The sequence below is a fragment of the Aquarana catesbeiana genome, linkage group LG02 (assembly GCF_042186555.1).
Source record: "Aquarana catesbeiana isolate 2022-GZ linkage group LG02, ASM4218655v1, whole genome shotgun sequence".
NCBI classification, from domain to species: Eukaryota; Metazoa; Chordata; class Amphibia; order Anura; family Ranidae; genus Aquarana; species Aquarana catesbeiana.
In genome coordinates this window covers 20257527-20267601 of record NC_133325.1, presented here as the reverse complement: position 1 = coordinate 20267601, position 10075 = coordinate 20257527, and the positions used below count along the sequence as shown (strand labels likewise).

The 10075-nt window shown below is 44.2% G+C and overlaps 1 protein-coding gene across 1 annotated transcript; it reads right to left on the bottom strand.

The window, feature by feature from the left end:
* Nucleotides 1-2250: 2250 nt before the first annotated feature.
* LOC141126436 (vomeronasal type-2 receptor 26-like) lies at nucleotides 2251-9771 on the bottom strand. The gene is made up of 3 exons (XM_073612375.1): nucleotides 9730-9771; nucleotides 9155-9278; nucleotides 2251-3140 (listed from the first exon to the last, which is right to left on the bottom strand). The coding sequence occupies exons 1-3, from the start codon at nucleotides 9769-9771 to the stop codon at nucleotides 2251-2253; spliced, it is 1056 nt and encodes a 351-aa protein (XP_073468476.1).
* Between the last annotated feature and the right edge of the window lie 304 nt (nucleotides 9772-10075).

Sequence of the window (10075 nt, the reverse complement as noted above, 5' to 3'; positions counted from 1 at the left end):
TGGAGACAAAGGATGGTGCTTGGAGGATAAATTAATCCATGAATAAAATCCAAATGACTACTGGCAAACACAATGCGTCCGGACAGTGTTTCATGTTGTCTTGTATTGTCTTTATGTTTTGTCCTGTCTGATGATACAGTTCATGGCCATCTCTTCAATGTCCAAACTTGGACTTGATCAGTTTTTATGACACTGTACTTTTCCAATTTTTTTCTCCCTTTTTGATACATGTAAAGTAAATTATTTAATAAATCTCATTGCTTATTTTTTTGACCTTTTTGGTCTGATCAATTATTTGTTGCTAAAAGTAACCCCTTACTCGGTCCCTTCCACACCGAGTACCCTTCTTCTTTTTTTACATGTATGCCTATGGCTACGGCAACAGACACCCATTAGGTGTATGATCTAAAAGGTCACGTCATTTACCTGACCACCACCAGGTGCTACTTGCTCCTTCTCCTTTCCACTTCCCCTTTTCCCACCACTTGTTTTATAATGGTTGGAGGAGGGTAGGAGCGAAGACAAGGAATGGCGCTTGGAGGTGGGTAGGGGGTGGAGACAAGGAATGGTGATTAGAGGTGGGTAAGGGGTGGAGACAAGGGTTGATGCTTGGAGGTGGGTAGGGGCAGGGACAAGGGATGGTGCTTGGAGGTGGGTAGGGGGCGGAGACAAGGTGTGACTTCGGAGACGGGAGTACCTGCACCTAATCTCTGAGAAAAAAAGCCCTGATTAGATCTTATAACAAAAAAGTTCACTTCAGCCCCAGAAGGATTTACCTCCTTCCTGACCAGAGCATTTTTTGAGATTCTGTACTGCGTCGCTTTAGCTGACAATTGCACGGTCGTGCGATGCTGTACCCAAACAAAATTGATATTCTTTTTTTCCCACAAATAGAGTTTTCTTTTAGTGGTATTTGATCACCTCTGTGGTTTTTATTTTTTGTGCTATAAAACAACAAAAAAAAAAACACAATTTTAAAAATATTATTTACTTTTTGCTATAATAAATATCCTCAAAAATGATATAAAAAACACATTTCTTCCACAGTTTAGGCCGATATGTATTCTTCTACATATTTTTGGTAAAAAACGCGTATATTGATTGCTTTACGCAATTACAGCATCTATAAAATAGGGGATAGATTTATGGCATTTTTAGTATTAATTTTTTTAAACTAGTAATGGCGGCACTCTGCGATTTTTTTCAGGACTGCGACATTGCAGTGGACACATCGGACATTTTTGACACTATTTTGGGACCATTGTCATTTATACAGTGATCAGAGCTACAAATAGCCACTGATTAGTGTATAAATGACACTGGCATGGAAGGCGTTAAACACTAGGGGGCGATCAAGGGGTTAAGTGTGTCCTAGGGAGTGATTCTAACTGTGGGGGGGATGGGCTCACTACTACATGACAGAGATCACGGCTCCCGATGACAGGGAGCAGTAGATCCCTGTCATGTTGCTAGGCAGAACAGGGAAATGCCTTGTTTACATAGGTATCTCCCCATTCTGCCTCTCCTTGCCGCAATCGCAGACTGCCAGCAAACATCGAGTTTGTGGAATCTGCGGGCACAATCCCGCTGCCAGTGGCAAATTCAAAGGGAAGTTCAGGTATGCCCATTTGCCTGCCTGTGCCATTCTGCCGATGTATATGTGTGTGCGGCGGTCGGCAAGTGGTTAAAATGAAGACAACCTATCACTAAAAATGTGAAATTACTGAGAACATGCTCTCATCAACTTTAACTTATATTAATAATCATTTTAGAATTCACCAATCAAAATATAATTATTAATATAGACAGATACATCTACATAGATATTTGATCCCACAACTAAAATGGCATCATTATTGTTGATCTTTCTGGAAGGTGGTGGGTGACATCTTCCCTCTCTTGATGAGCAATGGGTGATGGGTATCTCGGGTATCTGACACTTTTGGATACTTTGTCCCCCTTTGGTCTTTGTGGTTCTTCCTCACTAAGTGACCACACTATTCTCCAATGATATAACAGCTGGTGGGAGGATCCATTACAACCCGCAGAAGACGAGGATTCCAACAAACCCAACATGTCTGATCCCAGCAGTGTGCAGAACAAAAATTAAACCCACCGTCCACCTAAGAGGTAAGTATGAAATGTTCAGATTTAATAATGTTCATTCTCAATACATTAGCAAAATACTACAATTAACAATAATAGAGATAATGCTATAACTACTGGTAACCCAGTGTTGCTCCATACTTATTAGTGGATAAATGTTTTTGTATTCAGATCAGGTCTGAACAGAATTATGTAACACTTTGGGAAAAATATACAACCAAGAAGTCCAGAACTTGAGGCTATTATAGCAAAAATCTCCACAGCCACCATATATTTTCCTCTGGTACTCAGATAGGCCGGGATCATGGCAATCCAGACACTGCAGAACACCAGCATGCTGAAGGTGATGTACTTGGCTTCATTGAAACTGTCCGGTAATGTCCTGGCTAAAAAAGCGATAATGAAACTCACAGCTGCCAGAAGACCCATATATCCCAGGACAGAGTAGAAGCCAATAACTGAACCCTCATTACACTGAATGATGACCTTCCCCCGATAAGAGTGAGTGTCCCGATCCTGGAAGGGAGGAGAAATAGACAACCAAGTGACACAGATTAAGACTTGGACCAGTAATAAGACACAAATGATAAAAGTAGGTAGTTTGGCTCCCATACATTTCCTCCAGGGGCTCCCAGGTTTGGTGGCTTTAAAAGCAATACACACCATGATACTTTTGGCAAGTAGAGAAGAGACGGCAACTGAGAAGATAACACCAAAAGAGGTGACACGGAGCATGCAGGTCACATCTACTGGATGGCCAAGGAACAAGAAGACACAGAGGAAGCTCAGCATGATGGAGACCAGGAGAAGATAGCTCAGGTTCCGGTTATTAGCTTTAACAATGGGGGTGTCCTGGTAATGTATAAATATCCTCAATATTAAACCAGTCAGAAGACAACAGAGGATGGAGACAGCCGGAAATAATATACCAATGGTATCAGTGTAGGAAAGAAATTCCACCAGTCTTGGAACACACCGATCCTTCTTCTCATTTGGCCATTCTTCATCAGGACATTTCATGCAGTTTTCACTGTCTGCAAGAAGAACAATACAAACACAATGAACATCGGGGTCAGAGTTTCAATCGGTGCATTTTAGGGCCTCATGAAATGAGATCGGCCGTCATTACATCAGGATTGATCAGTTTTCACATATACAATATATCCCATAGTCTGTAGACTCTATAACTTTCACACAAATAATATACACCGATTTGGGGTATTTTCACCAAAGAAATGGAACAGAATACATTTTGGCCTAAATATATGAAGAAAGATCTCCTTGTCTCCTGATCTCAACCCGATAGAATACCTTTGGGATAAATTAGAGTGGAGACTGTAAGCCAGGCCTTCTTGTCCAACATCAGTGCCTGACCTCACAAATGTGCTTCTGGAAGAATGATTAAACATTCCCATAGACACACTCCTAAACCTTGCAGACAGCCTTCAAAGAAGAGTTGAAGCTGTTATAGCTGTAAAGGGTGGGCCAACTCAATATTGAACCCTACGGACTAAGACCGGGATGTCAAAGTTGCGTGTAAAGGTAGGCGTCCCAATACTTTTGGTAATATAGTGTATCTCTAATGGACCTGATCAGTCTTTGCATTTCAGCTGTTTTGGGAGAGGTGACGTTTTCTTATTGTTCTATTGTCTTCCACAATTATTACAATCCAGTGGCGGCTGGTGCTCCATCGGTTGGGGGGGTGGCAGATGGACCGGACCACGGACCCCACCCCTTCCCATCGCTCCAGCCCACCACCATGCACCATACCCCCCCGTTTGCCGGCTTACTTACCCTGTGCAGGTCAGGCTTCTTGCCGTGTTTGAATCCATCAACAGCGGCTTCCTCCCTCTGTCTCTTCCATGTCCCGGCCTCCGTCTTCTCCTTCTGGCCAATTGGGTCTTCGGAATATTCATTCGCCAATGTCTCACAACTGGGTGGGCTTGGGGCGCAGTGCACCCTTTTTTGCAGCCAATTAGAGCCTCAGGCTCTAATCACGTGCTTCTAAAAAAAAAAAACATTAAAATTCATGCGATCAAGCGCCCTGCATGTAGATTAGGGGGCGCACGCATGGATAGGGGGCAGCTGTGCCTGTGCCTGCCCCTATGGATGGGCTGCCACTGTTACAAGAAAAAAAAACTGCACTGGACTGCATGAATGATAAAGTGGCCCTTATACCACTTCCCGCCCACAGTACATCATGTGACGTCCTGGGCTTTCACCGATGATATCAGGATGACGGGTGCAGCTGTGGTCATCATTCAGCTATCTTTTTTTTCTGCCGCAGATTCCCTGCACAATAAAAAACAATCATAGCTGTTCAGCCACTTGATTGTTTTAACAGGCGGCAGAAGAGGATGTCCCCCCTCCGGTCACCCTCTCTGGTGCTTTTAACGACTTGCTCGTGTGATCGGTGAGCCGGAGAAGGAATCTGCTTGCGGTGGAAGTTCACCATAGAGAATACCGAGGACCAGATGGTTCCCAGCAGTCTCTATGACCTTCGAAGGCTGGGCGAGGTGTTATGACGTCATGTCCGGACCCAGCAGTTGCAAACACTGCCGTGTGTTCAAGTGGAAATGCTGAAATTGCTTTATTATTTTGATCTCAGTCTTTCCAGCCTAGAGGAGAGATAGACCCCACATCTCTCCATAAAGAGGACCTTTCATGTAGGGTTGCCACCTTTTCTTCAAACACTTTTCTGGTGCACAGCAACATTTATTTTTTATTTTTGTAGTATACAGGTGATACTTGAAAAATTAGAATATCGTTCAAAAGTTCATTTATTTCACTAATGCAACTTAAAAGGTGAAACTAATATATGGGATAGACTGATTACATGCAAAAGCAAGATAGTTCAAGCCGTGATTTGTCATAATTGTGATGATTATGGCTTACAGCTCATGAAAACCCCAAATCCACAGTCTCAGAAAATTGTGAAAAGGTGCAATATTCTAGGCTGAAAGTGTCCCAATCTAATCAGCTAATTAAGCCGTAACACCTGCAAAGGGTTCCTGAGCCTTTCAATGGTCTCTCACTCTGGTTCAGAAGGAATCACATTCATGGGAAAGACTGTTGACCTGACAGTTGTGCAGAAAACCATCATTGATACCCTCCATAAGGAGGGAAAGCCTCAAAATGTAATTGCAAAGGAGCTGGATGTTCCCCAAGTGCTGTATCAAAGCACATTAATAGAAAGTTATGTTGAAGGAAAAAGTGTGGAAAAAAAGGTGCCCAAGCAGCAGGTCATTCAAAAGTGTTGGGGACTATCACAAGGAGTGGACTGAGGCTGGAGTCAGTGCATCAAGAGCCACCACACCAGACGGATCCTGGACTTCAAATGTCGTATTCCTCTTGTCAAGCCACTCCTGAACAACAAACAACGTCAGAAGCGTCCTTCCTGGGCTAAAGAAAAACCAGACCTGGTCTGTTGCTCAGTGGTCCAAAGTCCTCTTTTCTGATGAGAGCAAACTTTGCATCTCATTTGGGAAACCAAGGACCCAGAGTATGGAGGAAGAATGGAGGGGCACACACTGCAAGATGCTTGAAGTCCAGTGTGACGCTTCCACAGTCTGTGTTGATTTGGGGAGCCATGTCATCTGCTGGTGTTGGTCCACTGTACGTTATTAATTTCAATGATTTCAATGATCATTGATGATTCAATGATTGTGGGATTACTGTGCTTGATTGGCCAGCAAACTCGCCTGACCTGAACCCCATAGAGAATCTATGGGGCATTGCCCAGAGAAAGATGAGAGACATGAGACCGAACAATGCAGAAGAGCTGAAGAACGCTATTAAAGCATCCTGGTCTTCCATAACAGCGTCGCATTGAGGCAGTAATTGCTGCAAAAGGGGCCCAAACCAAGTACTGAGTATATATGCATGCTTATACTTTTCAGAGGTCCAATATTGTTCTATGTACAATCCTTGTTTTATTGATTGCATGTAATATTCTAATTTTCTGAGATTGTGGATTTGGGGTTTTCATCAGCTGTAAGCCATAATCATCACAATTATGACAAATCACGGCTTGAACTATCTTGCTTTGCATACAATGAGTCCATCTCATATATTAGCTTCACCTTTTAAGTTGCATTAGTGAAACAAATGAACTTTTGCACCATATTCTAATTTTTCGAGTATCACCTGTACATTGTAAAAGAACCTTGGACACTTTTGGGTGGTTTAAAGTGGCAGCAGGATGGACAGAGGGGTAGACAAGGAGCAGAAAAATGAACAGGGGGCAGCGGGAGGGACAGGGGGGCAGCAGAATGTACAAGGGGCAGAGGGGCAGATAGGGAGGTAGCAGAATGTACAAGGGGCAGAGGGGCAGACAGGGAGGTAGCAGAATGTACAAGGGGCAGAGGGGCAGACAGGGAGGTAGCAGAATGTACAAGGGGCAGAGAGGCAGAGGGGCAGACAGGGAGGTAGCAGGATGGACAGGGGGGTAGCAGAATGGACAAGGGGGCAGAGGGGTAGACAGGGAGGTAGCAGGCAGGATAGACGGGGGCAGCAGAATGGACAAGGGGCAGCGGGGCAGACAGGGAGGTAGCAGGATGGACGGGGGGCAACAGAATGGACAAGGGGGCAGAGGGGCAGACAGGGAGGTAGCAGGATGGACGGGGCAGCAGAATGGACAAGGGGGAAGAGGGGTAGACAGGGGGGTAGCAGGATGGACAGGGGGGTAGCAGAATGGACAAGGGGGCAGAGGGGTAGACAGGGAGGTAGCAGGCAGGATAGACGGGGGGCAGCAGAATGGACAAGGGGCAGAGGGGCAGACAGGGAGGTAGCAGGATGGATGGGGGGCAGCAGAATGGACAAGGGGGCAGAGGGGCAGACAGGGAGGTAGCAGGATGGACAGGGGGCAGCAGAATGGACAAGGGGGCAGAGGGACAGACAGGGAGGTAGCAGGATGGACAGGGGGGCAGCAGAATGGACAAGGGGGCAGAGGGGCAGACAGGGAGGTAGCAGGATGGACGGGGGGCAGCAGAATGGACAAGGGGGCAGAGGGGTAAACAGGGAGGTAGCATTTGAAAAATTGCTGCGCAAATACCGTGTGACACAAAAAGTTGCAATGAACACCATTTTATTCCTTAAGGTCGCTACTAAAAAAAACATATAAAATGTTTGGGAGTTTTAAGTAATTTTCTAGCAAAAAAATGATGATTTTTACATTGACAAAAATTGATAAATAATCAAACAGTTATAGATATATCTCCCTCAGTGCTCACGATGAAGATACAATATCAACCAAGCGGCTACTATAATTAAGAACAATGTAACAAAATTGTTCCAAAATAAATATTTAAACACTAATAGCGCTTATATATTCTGAAAGTCTTTCAAACGTGATACACAGTCCACTTTTGACAAAAAAAGGCAGCCAAAATGTGAGAAAGATTAAAGAGGAGTTCCACCCAGGGGGCCGGTTAAAAAAAAAAAATTAAAAGTCAGCAGCTACAAATACTACAGCTGCTGACTTTTAATTGGACACTTACCTGTCCCTGGGTCCAGCGATGCGGGGGATCGAAGCCCCGCTCGTCTCCCCCTCCGTTCAGCAGCACCGGCATTGCAACTGTGGGCGCCGGGCTGTGGCTTCACAGCCTGGCACCCACTGCACATGCGCGAGCGGCGCCGCACACCGTGATTGGCCTCTCAGTCACCTAGGACCTGTAATGGGTCCCAGATGATTGACAGGAGGGAGGGAGCAGAGTGGAGCCCTTCCTGTGCCGAGGGGAAAGTGATGTCACCAGCCCAGGCAGTGGAAGGGGCAGACTACGAGGGACCACCTAGCAACAGGCATTTAGAGGTGAGTAAAAAAAAAAAATATCCAAATGTTTTTTTTTTTAGGATTTTTTATGTGTTTTTGTTTTTTTGGGTGGAACCCCACTTTAAGGAGAATCGGCTCCAAAAGAGAAATGTTCGGGGTAAATTATAATTAATTACTCCAGACGATTAACCATCACCGCGATGCTTGAATGACAATCCCCCAAAAGAAATTTACTTACCAGATATTACTGGATTTATTGCATATCTCTGGGTATGTTGTTATCAGCAAGCCTCTGTGAATCTTCATCCAATATTAGTGGGAAGATGTGTGGATGTCAGGTGGCTAAAATCAGCAATCACCGCACCTTTCCATCTGTATGTTGCTCGTGACAAGTAAGAAAATAAGGGTGCACATAGCGTAATCCAATTTTCCAAAATTTTCCCTCATAGATGTATACTTACAATAAAAACATAAGTAAAATTATACTTGTGAAATCGCTCCCTCCTGATGTACCTCTTCACTGCTACAGCTGTGATTCTGGGTAAGGGAAACTGGAGAGCCAACAGCTTGATTCAATGGCATGGGTTGAATCATTGAATCAAGCTGTTGGCTCTCCAGTTTACCTTACCGGGGATCACCGCTGTACGTCAGGAAGGAGAGACTTCACAAGTATAATTTTACTTATGCTTTTAACTTTTTATTGTAAGTGTACATCTATGAGGGTTTATCAAATAAACATACCTTTTGGAAAATTGAATTATGCTATGTGCACCCTTATTTTTTTGCTTGTCACGAGCAACATACAGATGGAAAGGTGCAGTGATTGCTGATTTTAGCCACCTGACATCCACACACCTTCCCACTAATATTGGATGAAGATTCACAGAGGCTTGCTGATAACAACATACCCAGAGATATGCAATAAATCCAGTAATATCTGATAAATAAATTTCTTTTGGGGGATTGTCATTCAAGCATCGCAGTGATGGTTAATCGTCTGGAGTAATTAATTATAATTTACCCCGAACATTTCTCTTTTGGAGCGGATTTTCCTTCATCTTTCTCACATTTTGGCTGCCTATTTTGTCAAAAGTGGACTGTGTATCAAGTTTGAAAGACTTTCCGAATATATAAGCACTATTAGTGTTTAAATATTTATTTTGGACACAATTTTGTTACAATGATTTTTACATGTAGGAGAGGAGTGCCGGATTCGGTCTATAAAAGGATAAAACATGGAGATGTACAGTACTTCATAAAGACAAATACAAACCTTACCAGAAATGTTGGAGATCTCTCCTTCTGGACATGAGACACACTCATAGCAACATTTATGAATTGAAGATCCAAACTTTTTTCTGGTGCCGGGAATACAGGGATCCGAACATCGAGATACTGTGACCTGAAAATCAGATATTATTATTATATTTTAAAGATCCATCATATTTCATGAGGCTTTTCAAAAGTGTTACAAATGAGGTTTGGCTTTGTCTTCACCATGGGTTCAAGTTGAATTCTTCAGGTTTGATATCCAATCAGGTGGGGGGTCAGCAATAGGGTTGCCACTTTTTCTTCAAGCCAAGTGGCGCACAACAAAAACATTTTTTTTAGCATACCCTATAGGATTTTAACAGACCTGGGACACCTTTGGGAGCTCCAAAGAGAATAGTAATGTGGCGTGCATAGTATCTCCTCACCCTCCTATCAGGCCCAGTTCTGAGCCACATTCCTATTTGAATATTGTGTCCGGGTTTCAGGTGGACTGAAACCCGGACACATGATTCAAAACCCGACCTGTCCAGGTAAATCCCAAACAGGTGGCAACCCTACTCGGCAACCTGTTGATCACAGACAGGTGACTGGTAGATGGAGGTCTGGGCTTGCTTATCCGCCATTCCAGAACATCACAGACTGCAATACAGAGGGACTCCTTGTAAAGTTGGAGGTGTAGTAGGGAGGAAGAGCCGCATAATCCGATGTCTCCTTTGTAGTGCTGGCTCCTGTCCCATGCCGAGTGACACCAACTGCACTCCACCTCTTATCCCAGCTAGCGGTCTCCAGAGTGGTGCCAGCAGCAGGAAGGAAGAGATCTTCAGGTCAATGTGAAGCAATACACAGAGCTTAATAGTACAGGGCTGCTGTCACAGTGATGTGCTACAGCTTACCCACACCGCGGGTGCAGTGCAGTGTACCTGCAGC

Bases quoted from the DNA above. Each gene is read 5' to 3' on its own strand.
- LOC141126436 (XM_073612375.1), bottom strand. From the start codon at position 9,771: ATGGCGGATAAGCAAGCCCAGACCTCCATCTACCAGTCACCT. The intron at 9,279-9,729 runs GTCTGTGATCAA...TCTGATTTTCAG, and splicing joins CCTCCATCTACCAGTCACCT to GTCACAGTATCTCGATGTTC. The intron at 3,141-9,154 runs GTAAGGTTTGTA...TTCTTCTTGCAG, and splicing joins AGAGATCTCCAACATTTCTG to ACAGTGAAAACTGCATGAAA.